Consider the following 20,535-nt stretch of genomic DNA (forward strand, 5'->3'; position numbering starts at 1 on the left):
TGCTCACTTGTGTTGGTTCAGTTGTACGTGTAGCAAGTACAAACAGTCAACCAGCGGCCTCAGGTGCACATGCGTCCAGGAGTGTGTATGAGTAATTTAAGAACCATTTGAGCAGCTTTCGTCTCTTAATGAGTTTCCTCATAATGAATGTATCATTTCTACAAGGACACTCATTGTGTGGAAATGCCTGCCTGCCTGAAAGCTAATTGCAGATTATTTGCATCTTGTATAGCAGATTTAAGGACATTTTAAAGCAATGGGGCCTCAGGAGGAATATAGGAAATATATGTATGTTTTCTCAAACTGGGGGAACAGCAATCTATTGTAACAGAACAGAAAGGCAGGACGTGGCTGTATAATGATCCATTATGGCTCCGGCTAGTGTGTTTTTGCTTTTAACATTGACTATAGCTTCCTGATTAGCATGGTATATACAGTATACCCTCCATACATCTTTACTCTCTACACTGCAATAGGTGTAATCAGAATTGGATATTACCATAATGGCCAATGCAATACATTTGGTTTTGTTGGTGAGCTAGACAGACAGGCATGGAAGTACAGTAGATGCTTTTACACTATGTGTGCAAGGGCAATGCAAGGCCAGGAACGGACAGTAAACTATCACTTTACAAGGGTGCTGTAGATGCAATTCAATTATAAATCTGCGAGGTGTGTTGGTGGAGCATTACTGTATGAGGTTTAGAATGAGATAATCCTATCCTCCACATCCTTCCATTTCTGCCAGGTCTATTTACAAAGCGGTAGCAGTCAATGTGAAACTGTCCTGCTCTTATGAAACAGATGTCATTGCCATTAACATATACAAACATAGACCCATTTATAGAGCGTCTGTACAACTACAACGATGCATCTTTGAACAATACAGAGTGCGTGAGCGCACACACACACACACACACACACACACACACACACACACACACACACACACACACACACACACACACACACAAATACACACACACACACATTCACACAATCACTGAACTTGACACAGTACATATTGCAGCTGCAACTATGAAGGTGCCAAAAGAGTGATTGGCTCCTATTGGTCCCATTGGTGGTGTTATCTCGCCTCACTTGCCGGATGACAGCGTTTATATTACTCCCATACACAGGCTGGTATTACTCTGCCTGGATGCAGGCTTTGAGAGCTGCCGCCCCCTCTCATACTCCTTCATAGACCCCCACCCACTCTGAGTTCAGGCTTTGACAGGCATGTAATAGTTTCCTCACTGAGATTGCTAAGTGGTTTCCCGCGACAGTTTACCACCTACAGATACACATGGACATGCATGTAGGTGAGCATATGACCATTATACACAAATATATTTACCCAAATATGACTGCATACACACATTCAAGCAGCCACACAAATACACACAGAGAATAGAAAAGAATGATTCTATTCATCATTTTGGTCCTAAATGGTTTTTCTGTGTGACTTTAATGACCACTTTCTTGGAAACATTCTTTTGGTTGTAATGTGGGGCTTAAAGCTGTGTGACATTAAAGCACTTCAACTGTGAGGAGGCTATAATTTCCCTCTGCATTGCTCATACCCTGATCACAGAACTTCAGTGGATAGAAAGGGCATTCCAATGTCGTTTCCTCTCCTTAGATTCACCAAACAGCCATGCAGCATTTCAGTATCTTATCAAGAAAGGAAGGACAGAGCAGCTGTAATGTTCATTACACAATGTTCATCCACATCACAGCATTGCCATGGTAACGCGTCATCTTTTCAGGGTCATACAACTGATCAATTTCCATAAAAACATGATTAGACATTTTATGAGCAGACAACTCTCTCAAGTGCCAAATTACTTTTCTAAGGAAGCTTTGAATGGTCATTTATAATACTGTAATATAGTAGTAGTATCTATCTATCTATCTATCTATCTATCTATCTATCTATCTATCTATCTATCTATCTATCTATCTATCTATCTATCTATCTATCTATCTATCTATCTATCTATCTATCTATCTTTCTATCTATTTATCTATCTGTCTGTCTGTCTGCCTTATTTGTGCTATTTAGTGGGTCCACCATTAATCACTTTGTACAAACTTGCCTTGGACACAAATGTTCTTCTTGATTTTTTTCATCACTGATTCAGCTTATCAACTTTTCTGCTCTTTTGGTTATTGCTGTTTTGTTCCCCTGCCATTCTTTCTTGGTTTTTTTAAACTTTAATATCTCCCCAATGTGCAGATGAAGCACATATTCATTCATTTGAGGAACACTGTGTTCTTTTTTATTTGACATTACAGTCTTCATTTCACCAACAAGATTTTACACATTTAAATGCTCATTACACACAGTTGATATTGCAGTAAATGTAGTTTTGCTTTTATTTCTTGAACTTGCTCGCTGCAATGGATCTCTCTTTTAATTACTTGTCAAACAAGTATGGAGAGATAATCAGTCTGTACAACATAGTTTCCAACAGATGGCTCCCTTTCCCTCTAACGTTACACCTTTTATAATGAAGTTAATGTGTCAGCTTCTGTCTGCACCAATTCTATGCATAGAATATAATCATCTGACTGAAAGATCAGCTCAATGATCTGTAGATTCTTTGGTTAAAGGAACTAAAAACATCAGGAAAGCAGTAGTGGTAGTGTTTGCACTAGTGGTGTTAGCGGGATCCTTTTCCTGCATTTAGATTATTGAATAAACCTGTGGAATGATCGATACAATCGGCAGAGATCAGGAAGGGTTGTGTGTGTGTGTGTGTGTGTGTGTGTGTGTGTGTGTGTGTGTGTGTGTGTGTGTGCGCGTGTGTGTGTGTGTGTGTCTGTGTGTGTGTGCAGCTATACAGTTGAGTGTATTTCATGATGATGGAGAATATGGCCAAGGGAAAGGAGGTCAATAATTAAAAAAAGTGGACCCAGCACTGACCCTTGTGGGACACCCTAGGTAACTGGGGCCAATTCTGACTGGACATTCTTTGAGCACCAGAGTAGAGTAGTGCTGCCAGTTAGACCTTTCAGCATTAGTGAATGTGAGATTAGTTATATGACCAACCATTAACCCCTTGTTGTGCAATTATTTAGAGGAGACAGACGCAAATTTATCATGATTATGATTATCTGACCACTTGTGTTTCATCCTGTATTATGCGCCATTCTCACAGTGATGCAGTGTCCTCAGATTTCCTCAGTTAATATCAATGGAAGGATGCCCAAAGCTACAAATGTACAGCTCTGGAAAGATGGTAACCTAGTATACTGTTACAGTAAAACTCCTTTAGTATTACTTGGAAAAACTACACATTTTCCCTCCAGTGACACATTACTTTGTTATTGGTAATGATGTACTTATGTGTGGTAAAGGATTTTAAAGTAGTCAGTTATTTCTGTAGTAGTTTCATAGTATAGATTGTTTAAATGGTTGGTTTTGACAGAAAAACAATTATCTATCTATCGTATCTATCTTTCCAATAAACAGTAATGAAAGTAGGATGATTAAATTGAATTGAAGTGAGGTGAGTGGGGAATGGAGGGAACCAGCCAGCCAGTCAGAAATAATTAGATTGACAGCAACATAATGACATAGGGAGAAACTGATATGAAGAGAAATTGAAGAATAGATCAATTTACAACATGAGATGGTTTCTATGTCTCCAGGTTGATTTGTTATGGAGTGCAGAGACAGTATCGGGTGTGATAGATAGAGTGCGATTTGAGCTCTGCGGTGTTTGTTTAGGAGCCTCCAACGTGAACTGATGGATGGTGAGTGGGAAAAGTGGAAGTGGAAGTGAGGAGGAAAGATAAAAAGGAAGGCACGAGAGGAGAAGGACGTGTTGGGGGGGGGGGGGGACAACACAAGACAACGCAAGACAAGATAGAGGTCTGTATTGCGAGAACTATATTGCGAGCAAGGCAACCGTTACAGAGCGAGAGTTTCGTGATTGGTTCCCTCGCTCCACCTGAAAGTATGAAAAAAGTACATAGACTTGAGATGGGAAATTGGAGGTACCATTCCCAGGAATGTCGATCCCTGCTCCCATTTACACATGATCCCTTGCATGAACCCCTGGAAATTTCAGGGAAAGACTGCATTTGTGAATGACGGCTTAGAATGAAGAGAAGAATTGGAGGAGGTAGAGAGACACACACAGTATATATGGAGAGAGAGGCGGGCAGAAAGAAACAGTGTATGGAATAATAATAATGATGATGATGATGATGATGATGATGATGATGATGATGTTTCCATCAACAAAGTGTGTGACTGAATTTTGGTTGATTAACATTGGTTGATTAACATTATCAGGTGGCCTTGGGCATACAACCCCACCTCCTCTTTCATCCGCGCTACCTCTCTCTCTCTCTCTCCCTACTCTGCCTCTCTGTACGTCCGGAGACTCATCTTAACTCATTTAAAAGTGCATAATTTCTTGATTTACTCTGTGTATTAATTGATGATTAAAACTTCAGCTCATTTTGAATTTTCACTCATTTATTTTAGAGTGTAATATATTAGGAAGCATGCATTGAATGTAGCTAAATGTGAGGCTAAAGTAACCGTAGAGCAAACCAAAATTCCCAAAACTCACCAATTCTACCACAGGGACACATCCATTATGTATGTGTACTTACTTAGCATTAACAGACCGAGCAATGGTGTCTGTATCAGTTTCTGCAGATCAGAAACTGCAGAGGGGCTGGCAGTCCTCTGTAGTCTCCACAGGTGCGTCTGTTCTGTCAGAGATCTGGCAGCAGGCCTATTCGGTGTCTGTCAAGTTGTTTGTGTGAAAAGTTAATGAGTTTACATGCAAGCCGAATTGGAAAGAGTCAAATTCTGTTCTTATTCTAAAAAAAAAAAAACTATTTTATTCATGAATAATTTGCCACAGTAACTTGACAGTAACAGATTTCTTTTTCCAGAAATGTCCAAAACCAATTGGCACGCTAATAGTGTGCTGCCAATGGTGTATACAGACAAACACTGCAGTAAGGCAAATAGAACTACCCTATTTCTAATACATGCAACCATTATTATATAATTGCTGTTATTAACGAATTCTTAGATGCCAAAGTGTGACTCTTTTTCTCTCATCTGTTTCACCATATTTGCACATACAAACCATCATCTCTGAAAAACTGAACCCTAAACTAATTCAGGCTATATGTCACAATAGCTCACAGTCTTGTCTATGAGCATTTTCGTCATTCATTTCACAATGATATTAGCACAAACTTGATCAGTTTACAGGCACAGGGCATTCTGCCACCTCCACTCTTAGAGCCCATTAACACGTTTCCAGCATTGACTCAGAACTTCTTGCTCAATTCCTGCCTACTGCATCATAATAATTCTTGTTCTTGTTTAAAATGCAGAGATGTAGAACAACCCCCTTTTTTTTGCTACATGAATACCGAACAGCCCTCTCCACCACTGCACTCACTCAGCGGAAGAGGGAAATGGGTGAATCAGTGATATATACTGTATCTGCAGTGCTGACTGGTGACATGAAGAAAGAGAGAGAGAGAGAGAGAGAGAGAGAGAGAGAGAGAGAGAGAGAGAGAGAGTGAGAGTGAGTGAGTGAGTGAGTGAGTGAGTGGGACAGAAAGTGTGTTTTGGAAGATGAAAAGAGAGGATAATGCAATAGTGCCAGAGGTATTCGAGAAAGTCGTTACTGTCCATCATCAGGCAAATGAAGACATGTTTAAGTGGAGATGAACTGCCTCATTGATGGTGAAGGCTTGTTATGGTAGATCTGTTTGGAAAGCAGCTCTGGGGGTGTTCATCTTTCAATAAATATTAGATGGGAGCGGGCGGCTGTATTAGCACTGGGGTGTGTGCGTGTGCTCACATTAAGTGGTGGGGGTTATTTATGCAGCATCTATACGAATTCTGCATAACTATGAGGAAGGAACATTTTGAATGGTGTTTTAATGAAGATCACTTCCTCACTCGTTCACTCTCCCTGGATAGAAAATCTTATTTTCTTCTTATTTGCATCATTCTCTCTGTCTCTTCTTTTGTCACTTTCACTGCCACCCTTCCATCCATCACACAGTCTCTCCTTAAAGACTTTATGGCCCAAATAGGCACAGCCAACCAAGCTCATCTGAAAATTGTAAAATGTATATATCCAATAATAACCTCACTCCAATCCAATTTGACCAGAAGTGTATTTCCTAGTATTCTGGGTTAAGTTGTTGAGTAGCTGTGGGTCGACAAAGCCAGAAAACGGTGTCACAACAGTTTAAGGTTGAATGAATAATTCTAGTAACAAGATTCATGACAATATTGAAATATTTCAAAATGTAGATTTGGTTGTTAAAACAGTCACTAAGGGTTCCTTTTTTCTCATTAAAACAGGAATTAGCATTTTCAAGGCACAACCACATTCTGTACTACAATACTGTATGTTCTCCGGGTATTTTACCAAAATTAACTCTGTTAATTTGTCAAGTCCATGGCTGAGTCAAAGAACTCAGTGTAGCAGCTAAATTGTTGCTGTTCATTCTGTGCATTTTAATGAAAAAGCTGTGAAGAGTCCTTGAAGCAATGATGACGACTGAATCTGCTACATAAAGTTCACTAGAGAGAGATTTAAACATGATGTCTGGTTCAGTAGATTAGAGTAGAAGCATTGTGGTTTTCTAGGGCGTGCTGATAGGAGCTGATGTGTGTGATACAGTTAGGATGACAGTTTTGACACATAAATCACATTTTCAACCTCATCCATTTACAATAAGCACAATCAATCAGGATGGATGAATGTTTGCCAGATGACTCACAACACACTGTGTATGTGTTCTGGCTTTGCTAGATGACCTGCCTCTCCATTGGCTCTGGCCCAGCCAGGCTTGTTTTTTTCAGACCGGAAATAGAGTGCACCTGTACCACCATCCATTACGGTCGTGACTTGGGGAACAGCGACATCATCATTAATTGCCAGTGGCTGAATCAGCAACTTCCTGCTCCAAATTGTTAAATATTGCCCTGAGTGCAGACAAGGCGTGGCTCTCTGACTGATCTCTATTCATCTTTGTCTAGGTGGAGAAGAGAGTACATTACTTTTCATTTCCAGCTTTTGGTGTTCACCTCATTGCTTTCCACAGTCACTGGGTAGCTGGGACAGGCTGCCAGTCCATCACCAGCCCGGCTCAGGCTGTCAGTTACACTCACAGTAATTCACACGGGCAGCTTACGGTCTCTAGTTTACTTCTGTACAATCAAAACTCTCATAGAACTTTGACTGTTGGAGGAAATGGAAACACCCAATGGAAACTGGGAAATTAAATTCAAACTCCAAACCATTTTTCAACCGCACTGAAATGAACTTACAAATATAATCCTCTCAGCCGCCCTTTTCAAAAAAACTGTTTCTTGATCAAGAGCACCTTGTCGAAGGTGTCCTATGTCCTCTGTAGGTATTTGATAAGTGACGGTGGATCTAATGAATCATCCAAGATTGATTGCTGAAGGCGCTGTGGTCATTACACGCCATTAGTCACTCTGATAGTCAGAGGATACAGAGGTCACATGTCAGCAATGAGTAACGTAAATGTTTTTGACAGGTGAGCTAAAATGAAAGACTGATGACAGCTGTCAATCATGCACTGTTGAATGAATGGACAGGGCCAAGGGGTGTAAATCTAATGCTGGTAATGATTTGCAAAACTGAAGATGCCTTTCTGCAGAAGAACATCAAAACATTTTCAATCTAAAAAAGTTTTGCTTAAATGATTTTCTATTTAATTTTGGGTTAGGGTTAGATGAACTTTCATAACACAAATCTATCCATATCTTTCAATACAAAGTCATCTCTGCTTTCACAATTTTAATGGGCAAAAAGTAAATAGAATAATTCAATATGTCTTTATTTTAGATTTGCTAATATCCACTGCTTTATAATGGATTTGCTAAACAAAGCAGAGAACAACAAGCTGCAAGTTTGTGGTTATGTGCATTTCAAAAGTCCTGGAAAAGATAAATTGTTCATACCCTGCGCTTCCACTTTTAGCAGTTTTATGAGTCTGCAAGTTATAAATTGAGATACAAGTACATCATCACCTGCTTCATATATTCACAGTGACAAAAGGACTGAGTGATCCACAGAATTGCTTTTGCTCTCAAATTCAAATGGATAAAGTTGGGTCAGGATCGCAAGTTTTAAAATAAAAATGATGACAAGAATTTGTACCGATGTAGAAGATCAATTTAGAAGCAACCTCTGAAAATAAGGCCCCAGTGTGAGCAGGAAAGTGCCGACCTAACATATAACAAAACTCTCCAAAAGGAAAACTGTGCCACTTCTACTACCAGCTAATGAAGTAGAGCAGCAGGTTTGGGTTTGCACCTGCACAGAACTCTGAACTCTTATATATTAAGTATGTGAACGTCCGTGTGTGCTTGTGTGTGCATGTGTGTCCAGTACTGGAATAGACAGGAAGGATCAAATCTGTGTGTGGTGTTGCTGTAATGTGACAGTGAAAATCTGCCTTTGCCATGGACACATTGGGTAATAATTTTTATTATTTGACAATATCATTTCACTCTCTCTCTCTCACATGAACACATGTAAACACATGCACATACAGAAAAAAAGAACACATTTCCTTTGAGGTACAGTGACAAACTGTCAGAAAGATGTTTCAAGGAATTTCAAATATCATTTTCAGAAACAAACAATTCATTTTTGTCCAAGTTCCAAGTTGCACAGTGAAACAGCACAGATGAATCTGATGTTTGAACTGCATAGTGATGCAAATACAACATATAGAGGTGACAAAGGTGAATATGATCATTATGATGAATGACCTAAATCAAACATTCATGCCAATTTGATCCATAAATCTGAAATAAAGGCAGGAAACACACATTCACTCTTATTTATTCTTTGATGAATGTTTGGATTGAGAAAAACCTGTTTTAGTAAACGAGCCAATACATCTACAGGTGATTCCAATTATTGAGCCTGATTAGCCCTCCTCCCTGGGTTGTTAAGGTGATGAGCAACACCTTGACTCTGCTGGTTTGGTGCAATGCAAACATCAGTGCAACCATCAGCTCACACCGCCTTCCAAAGACCAGGCAGATGAGGCAGAACAGCAAAAAGCAGCCGTGTAGGTGTGTATGTCACCCCTGTATAGCATACACTCATCCTGTGCGGTGCAAAACGAGGAGTTTATGCTGTTTGACACTTATTCAGCCTGTTTGTTCAGAGGACAAAATGTACTGCAGGATGAAGACAACAGATGCCCCAAATGTTGCTGCATTTGGACATTTTAAGCATTTTTGTTTCCATGGAAAGGAGTAAAAGAGAGCAACACAGCAGCTTTGAAGGTTCATTGTCAAGTGACAACGTTGCCAACAGGCTCGCAGAGGAATCCTGACACAATGACAGACAGCATTACATTAGAGAGTAACAGAATGTAAAAACAATACACAAAGCGTTCATGCAATTCTTAAATAAGCTTAAACACAGTGCTGTGTGTGTGTGTGTGTGTGTGTGTGTGTGTGTGTGTGTGTGTGTGTGTGTGTGTGTGTGTGTGTGTGTGTGTGTGTGTGTGTGTGTGTGTGTGTGTGTGTGTGTGACATACTGTACATCAATGTCTGCACCAACAGGCAAAAGTTGCATTCTTACCAGAGAATGTGTGATGATACAGCCTAATGAGATCATTAGCAAGCCAACAAAAGTGTTGAAAGTTTTGTATTTATAACACACACACACACACACACACACACACACACACACACACACACACACACACACACACACACCAATTTCACACTTCAGCAGAATTGTGTGGGGTAAACTTTGAACAATCTTTGTCTTTTTGTACGGATATTTCTTACTATTGATAACACTTTAATACTTTGTCTCTCTCTGTTATTGACCTACTATTTACCCGTCTTCTACTAACTGAGTCAGGACATTTACTTCATTCACACACACTCGCACCTGCTTCAGCATGGTGGGGGGTTGACAGTGTCGCGGCGCCTACCTGGAGCTCTGGGAAAGTGAAATTGAATTTCCTGTTGTGGAGAAATCAGGCAGACAGAACAGCCGTCAAGCTGTCATGCGATTATCCAAAGCAAATCCAGATCCTTGAGAAAATGAAAGATCTGCTCATTACTTGCTTGACTGTTTGAGTCCTCGTTGCCATGCTAGAGTCACTGTGTTCACTTTAATTGCAGTAAAGTGTGTGTCATTGCGTGTGTTGTGTTGATCTAATCTTATTCCGTTTTCTGTTTTTGCAGGAACCTTGGGAAGTCAGGACTCAGAGTATCTTGCTTAGGACTAGGTGAGTCACGATCCATCAACCTGTATGAAGATTGTATTCCGTTACGTCATTAGTCTTAACTAGAGACTGAGTCTCTGTGTGTGTGTGCATGTGTGTGTGTGTGTGTGTGTGTGTGTGTGTGTTTGTCTCCATAGCTGTGTGCATGCTGGTAAATATTAGACCTATTTTTTTGCATCATCTTCTCAAAACTTAGAAGTTAGGAGGGGAAATGTACATGACAAAAGATGTACAGACTAGGCTGAACAATTTGGTCATTGCAATGCTCAGCTGTAACATAACATGTATGAATTACACCTTTAATTTCATCATTTCTTATGTGCAACAAGAACATTACATTTCCTCGAGAGGCCAATTTAGAAATGAAATGCTTTTGTTAGATGCAATATTTCATCTGGAACCTGTTGGACTTCAACAAAGTTAAAATGTTGCTGTGATAAAGACTTCAGACCATTTATCTTAAACCTGCAAACCCACCAGTTGTGCTGCAGATGAACAACATCATTACAATAGGTGATTACACCCAAAGAGCTGTGTTGGTGCTGCACAGTGTTAATCATCCACCCAGGCCTGCTCTCGTACCCCGGGACGCCCGTGGTTCACTGGTTGGGCTGCACAGAGCAGGAAAGGTCAGTCTAATGCCAGCTGCCTGCCACAGGCTGTGCCCAGGGAGGAGGAAGGGCGGACGGGGGGAGATGAGGAAGAGCGAAGGCAGGGAGGAAGTGTGAGGGCAAAGAGGAAGACGTTACACAACATTTCACTGTGGAATCAAGGGGTGCCAGGACAGAGAGCAGAATATGTGGAAAACGTAAAAAAAACAAGACCCATCTCACTCTGTATATTCAATCATGTGTAAATGTGATTCACTCGCTTGTTCCATTTGTTTGTATCCGTCACACAAGTCACACTTTTTAAAGAGCCAATCTGCAGCTGCATGATGATGCCCCCCAGAGAAACACGCCTCCGCAGCACTGCCTTCATTTAACTAATGGCTTAATGAGTCCATTTCTCACCAAAATTCATCATTTCCCACTGCTCAGAATTCCTGCAACCCATCTCCTTGCTCGGTGGTGTCATCACTCCTCATACTGTATATAGAACAGATGTTTGATCTGTAAATTGCACAAACTAGAGTAATTAAGAAAAAGAAGAATTCTAAAACTCTGAATCCCAGTGATTTTATCTTTCAACATACTTGGTGTGAGGCCAAACTGGTTAGGAAGCAGCTGTATTTATCAAACAAATAGAAGAAGAAGAGGAAGAAGAACACCTTTCTTGAACTCAGGATTGAGAAATTACCTTTTTCAGTCACATGCATTTATTACATCACATGCACAACATACAACGCAGTCCACACACACATCTAAAAATTGCGCCCCCCCCACCTACACACACATGCACCGGAGGGGGCACCCGGCAGACGGCACCCGGCAGACGGCAGCCAGCGCCCGTGGAGCAGGTTGGGGTTCGTGCCTTGCTCAAGGGCACCTGTACTCCTGTACTCGCAAGGAGTAAAGTAACCAGAATGTCAGATTGTCCTTGAAGTGGCCATCTGTAGCATTGTGGATATGTAGAGATGTAAGCAAAAAAGGTTATTAAGTCGTGTCAGGTTATATCGGAGGCAGTAGTCGAGTGGGTAGAGCTTCCGCTTAAGAACCGGAGGGTTGCCGGTTCGAGTCCCTGTCGAGGTGCCCCTGAGCAAGGCACCGAACCCTCAAGTGCTCCCCCCTCTGCGAAGGGTGGTAATGTAATGTGATGTAAGTCCCTTTGGATAAAAAACAAATGATTGTAATGTAATGTTTATCATATTCATCTTACTCTCTGGCCATATTTTCCATCAGAATGTTAACTTGTGTTATAGTAAAAATGCTTGTAGAGTAAAATAGTTTTTTGAGCTAGTTTGTATCCATGATCTGTTTATTTGATCTATTTAACTGGCTAAAGATTATAAAATCACTCACCTGTTAAGGTAACAATGAACACTACGAACATAACAAACCTACTTTATTGGCATTATTGCGAAGTTAAATTGTCAACTGGAACATGTGAAGGAAGGAAGCAGATCACATCAGGCACGTCTCTCACAGCAAGCCCGTATTTATTCATTACCGGCTGTTTGATGGGATTGACGAGTGTGATTGAAACATTTGTTTAATTCATTTTACTGATTAGAGGTGAAATGGAGTTGAGATAATATTTTCAAGACATTTGCACGATTATTTCCGCTAATCTTCCCAGCAATGATTTAAAACTTAAAATTGAGTTTGAGCACAAATCATCAGTTAGGTTTCATCCTGTTCTAATGTGCGACACAGCGTCTGCGTTCATGCTTCACTCTTTCACAAGCAAGAAAAGAAACACATGCACACAGTATTAAAGCAGAATTCTGTGCCATTATCCATGCATGGTGTGCTGATGGTGGAGAGAGGCTGCACGGGCAAATGAATTATCATGCCACACACACACACTCACGCCTTCACACACCCCATCATTATCCCCGGGTGTGGGACAGAGGGAAGGGTGATGAGATGGGAGCTGGAAAAATGAAGAGGCTGACAAACGACGGCTGTATTCTCATTCCGGCACACACCCCTGTTGTTGGCCTCTCTACACTCTACACTCTCTCTCTCTCTCTCTCGTCCCGTTGCTTGTGTTTAGCTCCACCATACCTCCTTTTTCACTTCATGTCGCGAGAAGGAATGGACTGATGGAAACCAGAAACAAGGGAACAAAGGGAAACGATTCTATTCCATTTCTTTGTTTTATTGTCCTTCCACTCCCCCCCACCCCCCTCACTGTTATTTCCTACAACACATTCCCATGATCCTCTCCTTTTTCCTCTGTCCTCCCTCTGTCTTTACTGTATGTGTAATTGTTGTCTCCCAGGGCCCAGCTGCTGGTAGGAGCAGCTTGTTATTGGGTTAAAGGAGGTTGGATGGAGGTTGGCTCTGTGCTGAGGCAAGATAGAGACGGTTTGAAAGCGCGCGCACACACACACACACACACACACACACACACACACACACACACACACACACACACGTACACACAGTGTCACGCACACCCCTCTTTGAAGTGTGATGATGGCAGCTTTGACCTGAACACTTCTTCAGTCCCACACAAAAAAGCACATACTCTCACAATATCAAATACATTCTGTTTTCATACAGTGTGCACAATGGTGAGAAAAGCAGAGATTGATCAGTGTTTTTTTTGTATGTGGTTTACTTTAACACTTCAATAATGACAGTTATCAGGATTTTCAAAACTCACTGTGAAAACACTTTGTATCTCTAATTTTGCTGAGATTCCTCTTGATGCTTGAACTGATCAAGGTGCAAAGGTTTTGTCTAACCACAGCAATATTTTACAAGAGCTCCGTGCATTGAATTCAGGTTTTAAATGTACAAAGTGGCTACAAATATCAGACAAATGTGAGGTATAAAGTATATAATAAACGTAAATGCACTCAGTTTTTTTTCCACCTCTGATTCTTATTTGTTGATCTAATTCCTTCTATAAATGAATCCGTAGGTGTCCAAATTGACTCTATTGTTTGTGAGTGTTGAAGTCACGCCTGAGAGCCACGTCAAGTCTTTCTCGTCTTCACACCAGGACTTTATTTGATATCAGTGTTGTTTATTTGCAATTGTCACACTTAATGTGTAAAAACTTTGCCTGTTGGTAATGTAAAAATCCTCTGTGCAGTTAATTGAAATGGAATTGATTCAAGAAGTCTAATTATCCCTACAGAGGAGCGTGAAGCCACAGTGGACTAATAGATGAGTGTATGAATTTGTGAGCTCGACATGATCTGCAGTACTGCAGATAACTCACTATCAGCACTGCATTCACTATCGGCGCCTAACAGACTGAATGCTGGGAATTTTTGCCCTGCATTCACTATGCTGTCAGCTCACACACTGGGTGTAACAATGCTAATTGGAAAAAAAACTGGGGAAGTGTGTTTGTGTGCATGTGTTTGTACATGTAACCTGTTTAAGTGAGCTGACAACACAAAAACACTGTGAAGGCAGAAATTCACAATCAGCATCTGCAGCTTTATCTGAGTCATCAGCGCTTCATTTATCGCGCATCCCCCCTCCTCACACACACGCCACCAATTAACCAGAGAGTGTCTACCTGCTGCTGATGCCACAATCTTAAAAAATGTCTTCTGCATCTGCATCTTCCTTCCTGTCTTCCTGGGACATTGCCTGTTCTCTCTGCAGTGAGGCGTTTGAGAGCCTTCACCACATCTCTTCTATCTCAGTACAATACACCAAACATTTCCAAACATCAAAGCTGCGTCAGATGGATGAGTTCTACTTCATTGGATTTGTTTGATGATTACTGTGGATGATTTTAGAGGAAATTGAGCAGAACCAAACAACAATAATTGCAAGTTATGATGCAACTACATGAAAATAAAGCTCATAATATAATTTTTTTTGCTGTCAGCGTGTTAGAAACATGGCGATTAAACTGTAGTGTTGAGGCATATGGGTGTAAAGAAAAACCAGAGCAAGAATGATATTGAGTTTATTGTGTTGTGTTCCATTGTAGATCAGTGTGTTGTGCATCCATCGACTGCGGCGAAGCAGTAACAAGACCAAAGCGGATATAAATACAGATACCTTTCACCTGTGGATAAAGGAGGTTCAGGAAGGATTTGATGTAGAAATCAATACAAATTGAAGAGGCAGTGCTAGAGACTATACCAAACAACCTGGAAATAGGCGCTGTGTGTGTGTGTGTGAGAGAGAGAGAGAGGGGGGGGGGGGGGCGGGAATTGAAATCATGTGCGGGTGTTAGTGTGCATCCACAGCCGAACACCTGCTGTGAAACTGAGGGTTTAGTTGCTGAGATGTAGGTAAACAAAACATTAACAAAACGTCAATGCCACTTCCTGATCAACTTGAACAACAATTTAACCTCATCCTTCTCATCCCCTTTCCTTCTGCCTCTGGTCTCAACTTGTTTTTAGTTGTACTGTTGTGTTCATGTTAGTTTTGCTTTGCCTCATTCCTTCTGTTTGTTCTTTGGCCATTGTATGGGCCTGGCATTTGTGGTGTGGTGAAGAAATATCACCATAGATGGTGTAATAAAATGTGAGGATGAGAGGATGAAAGAGTGGCCGCTCTCCAGACATTCCTGAACCAGGTCTTATTGGTGATTTTTACAGTAAGAAGTATTTTAACTTACCATTGTTACTTTGCATCACTGTATAAGGCATGCTAGAAGTTACACACAGAACAAACTGTGCAAGCTTCACATATTTACTAATGTTGCATAGCAACACCAAGTGGCACGATGCACTTTCCACAAGATGCTGCTGTGAAAAAGAGGTGCTTGTTGCTCACAAGGCCTTCATTTCCATCAGGCAGAAAGCTGGGCAGACACTGAAACTCTGCAGGGCTTTCATCTCAGCCTGGCCCCTCCAGTGAGACACAAGCCTGGACAACAGCATCTATGATTACAGTTCCACCTCACTGCACAGTGCTTAAAGGACTGATTACTCACACATGCTCATGCACACACAGGCATTCAGTGGACACAAACAGATGCACACTGCAAACACACACGCACACACGCACACACATATACACTCATACGGTTCACATTTACACAAAACCTCATCATAGCCACACATTCAGTCAAACACAAATTTAAATTGAAGTCATGTGTTAAGAGTGAAATTGTTAAAGTGAGGGTTGCCATGGTTACTTGTACAACGGCATCTTTTCCGCCTGTGATTACCATTATTTCATGTCAGTTCATCACAAAAACCTCCAAAGGATGCATTTCTGCTGATGTTGCATATTGAGAAATACTTATTGAGTTAAAGTAATATAATTATACAGATATATGCAGATTTATCATTAAGTTGTCACCTGTGAGGCAAACCTCCTGGAGTAAGTGCTATTGCAATATATGGAGTAATGAGCTCTATTGTGCAGTTTTGGCATGAGCAGATAGTAAATTGCCTTCTCAGTGTGCCTTATCTTTAGTCTGTATTTTGACAGCCAAGTAATGGAGGTCAACAAAGAAGACTTACCTCTTCATTTAGCATATCATTATATTTTTATTATATATATTTTTGGTTTTACGCTAGGAGCTTCCACACATGCACACACAAACACACGGACCAGACGCTTTCAGCTATTAGAGAACTTCTTCCTCTTGGTACTTCTACTTATTGGACAGGTAAAGCAAAGTACAGTATGTACCAAGGTTGATCATTATTTTACATTTAACTTTACCTCAAAAGATTAAAACATCTATTTCCCCGGGGAAATTTCAGTAAAAAGTCAACAGACTGCATCTTATCTTATCATGCGGTCCAGATTTCCAGCGCGTCCTCCTGCAGGTTTTGCTGTCTGTCTGGCAGACTGGGGCACGTTTAGATGCTGAAGCTATTCCAGTCCAGACATAATCAGAATAGGAAGAGCATTCTGCCATAACAACATTACATGCATAATTCAGTGAGAGTGTTCAGTGAGAGGATTTAGTGCCTTCTCTTGGATCAGGTGATTTACATACTTAGTCTCCTTAACCAACATTGTTTACACAGCATTTGGGAACATGTCAGATTAACACACAGGCACAGTGGTGACACACATACTTGGTACGTCAATAGATTGATGCCATTTAATGTAAAAAAAACAATTTAGCCCTATACATGGAGAGTGTTGTGTCATCACTGTATGAGTTCAGTCTGTCCATTGATGAAAACTACAATTAAGACCAAACAGTTCCTTTTTATTTGTTCATTTTATTTTACATCCCAGGCGGGCCAGGACGGGGTTGTATGGATGCAGGGTTGTGTGTTTGCGGGGTTGGGTTGGGTTTCTGGGTGGAATGTCCTCTCTTTGTATTGTTTTTTTTTGTTTCTCTCCTCTCTCCTTCTTTTCGCCACAGCCTATGATGTAATTTGTACTAGCATACATTGCTGTTTGACATCATCCTGTCAAAACTGTATTTACCCTATGAGATCATTGCAATTTCAAATTTACTTGTATTCTACCTCAGGGTCTACGTATAAAGTTTAACAACAACAATAGTAATAATAATACTAACCTAATAATAACCTTCCTTCTTTCTCTCTCTCTCTCTCTATCTCTCTCTCTCCTCTTCTCCCTCTTTCTGTATAAAAAATGATCTCCAAAATATCCTACAATTGTATGCACAATGTCATGTAAAATGTCTGCTTCAATAAATACAAAAAGCAAAAGGAAAAGAAAACTACAATTAAACTCAGATTAAACTCTTGATTTGTGCCAAAGTGTTCACATATTGCTGTAATTGCGGTACAATTGAAGTAACACATACTGACTAAAGGCACTGACCTTTGCAAAAGGAGCCACAGCTCTGACTGGGACAGAATCTTCCTCCTGGGAACCCGACAACGCCCCCTTTGCCTGGCGTCCCAGCCAGGGGATTAGCATTGTTGACCCTGGGGGACAACACAATCAAAGACACACGTTTCAGCATATTTGAAATGTATTTGCTCACTCATTCTCTTTCTCTCTCTCTCTCCCTCTCCAGGGACATGGGTCACATTTGGAGGACAGATAACAGACGAGGTAAGAAACCGTTCCTCCTGTCGTGCAAATTTATTTAATGTTAATGGGATCTGCTAATTGATTCATTTCATGTGATCTGGGGTACAAAGTAGCTTGACCTTCAACGGATATATATAAGTAATACATATTGCTGCTGTAGACTGTAGAAAAACAGGCTGGATATTCAAATATTCATTCAGAAATCCAGACAAATACTGACAAATCTTTAAAATGATACTCAAGGCCAGGACTCACTTTGCTTCTTCTCAGACTGCTTACACATGAGCAGCGGTAAAGTTGTGCTGCGGTAAGTGATTGGCACATAACTCACCTTGCTGTCTGAGGCTTACTCAGCGCAGGGAGCATCCTGTAGACAGGCTCCAGTAGCTCTGCCGGCTGCTGACATTTCACAACACACTGGCTGTTTGGCCCCTGTCATGGTATTGCTTTACTCTGGTGTTGTGTTAGGACCTCAGTATGCTTCATTTGAACGAGCCTGTCTGACTTGGCTGGACACCACATTGGAAATGAACCATGTGCAAAGGTGTTTTCTGATTTCTCACTCTGATTCACTATAGATGTATTGTAAACTTCACAGTCATAAACAGAGAAATTCAACTTTATCACATGTAAACAATTTCAGATAGATAACAGCACCAGTACAATGAAGAACAAGAACTGTATCCACTATGAATTCAAGGCTTTGCCCTTTACACCCTGAATATTTGGTCAGGAGAGAGTGAAACATTAATAACATGTACAGTGTGACAGTGGGGTCCCTGTTGTGTGTCAGCACAGTGTGTGTCTGTGTGTGTATACTCAATTTGATGAACTCTAATATGCACTGATGTTGCTGTTGGGGGTCTGCCCATGGTCATCACACACATACACACACACACAGACACACACATACACAAGGAGAATAGAAGAGAGTTCACCCTCGGGCACATAGAGGCACTAAGCTTATATAACTGTATTATTCTTCTGACCATAAGGCTTATCATACCACTTTACTGCCATCAACTCATATGGCGCGCTGTAAGCTTAACAACCCTCTCCTCTCCTTTACACTAAAATGTATCATCTGCACACTTTTATCAACTAATATTGTTGTGGAGAAAACCACAGCCACAGACAGTCTGTTTCACATCCGTTCCACTGAAGAAGCCAGACAGAGAGGTTCCCTGTGGACCTTCCACCTTAAGCCATTCCAGAACAGGTAACTTCTGCTTGTTGTGCCGTTGGGTTAAAAATCCCCGGCTGTCCTGAATGCCCCCTGTTCAATGTCACAGCTATCAAATGCACCCTAAATATACTGCATGTCCTCAGTAGACTTCAGTGTTCCTGTCCTCATTAAGAAAAGCACAACTGTTCTGGCACACCTTTTAGATTCTACAGCAGACCTGTGTGACTGCGTGTACGCATCAAATGACACAAACACACACGCCTAAAGAGAACAATGACTATGATCCCCTCTGCATGGTGACAGATTCCCAGACAGGGAAAGTTCAACGCAATCACAGTGGATGCAAAACCAAAAGTGGATCCATAACTTGCGAAGTGAATCTGAATTAAGTGCCTCTCATAGCTGAGGTGAGTGTGAAGGAGAGGCAGTACAGTCATTTCATCATTTCAGGGTTGCGTGGGGAGTGTGGAGGGGGTTATTACTGCGGCTTTGTTTTTGTGGGTGTGAGATGGAACACATAATTCACTTTATATCTGTCCAGTGCCACAGCATGGGAATGCTTCCTCCAGTACCCAAACAAACAAACAAACAAACAAACAAACTGTATCTAAAACATGAGTCAGTGTCCTCCTATAGGAGAGGGACGGGTGCATATGTGTGTGTGTGAGAATGTGTGTGTCTGTGTATCTTACAAGTTATTACAGCAATTTGTTTCAACCCTACCAAACTGACCCCAACTACTCGTATGGCAGATGTAGCGGTAGAGGAGTACACACACAAACTCATTACTTAAGTTCTCATGTTTCTCTGGAATAAACTATAGTATAATGGAGGTGCAAGTCTGCAGTTCATTGTACCCAAATATGAAAAAGCAGTACTCATTTGAGAATGTTCCCTCAGTGATGCATTATTGATTCAATAACATGAACCTGTCTCATGATAAAGAATTTTATTAAAGATAATGAAAATCTGTGACATTATAGATACAATGTCCCTATAGTTGAGTTTTTCATGGTGAATGTGAAGTCTGAACTAGAAGTTACAGCAGAATTATGGTGGATTAGATGTTGAAGGTACCACAAGTGAAATAAAGTGCCGTACTTGACCAAACATACTTTCCATGACCTGATCGGTGGTCAGCAATCCAAGGAAGCTGCACTGATTGGTCACTATCACAGACTTTCTGACCTTGTGAGTTTAAATATAAGCAGCCCCTGACACTGATTGACCTTTTGGCAATTTAATGAGACTGAATGAATGAATCACCAATCACCAAAGGCCAGAGAGTTGGCCATTAAAAGCTGATGATTGTCCTTCTCTGTGTCCTCTTTCATGTCTCTCTCTCTCTCTCTCTCTCTCTCTCTCTCTCTGCCTTGAACACGTCTCCCTTTACTTATCCTTACTGGCACTGAGTTCAGCTCTTTCATCAATCCATCACTCTCTCTCTCTCTCTCTCTCTCTCTCTCTCTCTCTCTCTCTCTCTCTCTCTCT

At 41.0% G+C, this 20,535-nt stretch overlaps 1 protein-coding gene across 1 annotated transcript in view; it reads left to right on the plus strand.

Annotated features, from left to right (window-relative positions):
* The window catches only part of kcnab1a (potassium voltage-gated channel subfamily A regulatory beta subunit 1a), a 54,737-nt gene that overhangs the window by 16,913 nt on the left and 17,289 nt on the right, over positions 1-20,535 (plus strand). The window contains exons 2-3 of the mRNA XM_076145473.1: positions 10,253-10,296; positions 17,842-17,879. Coding sequence (XP_076001588.1) covers positions 10,253-10,296; positions 17,842-17,879 — 82 coding nt within the window. The remainder of the gene's footprint in view (positions 1-10,252; positions 10,297-17,841; positions 17,880-20,535) is intronic.

The sequence above is a fragment of the Genypterus blacodes genome, unplaced genomic scaffold (genome assembly GCF_046128005.1).
Source record: "Genypterus blacodes isolate CSIRO-AG114 ecotype Tasmania unplaced genomic scaffold, CSIRO-AGI_Gbla_v1 ptg000003l_1, whole genome shotgun sequence".
Lineage (NCBI taxonomy): Eukaryota > Metazoa > Chordata > Actinopteri > Ophidiiformes > Ophidiidae > Genypterus > Genypterus blacodes.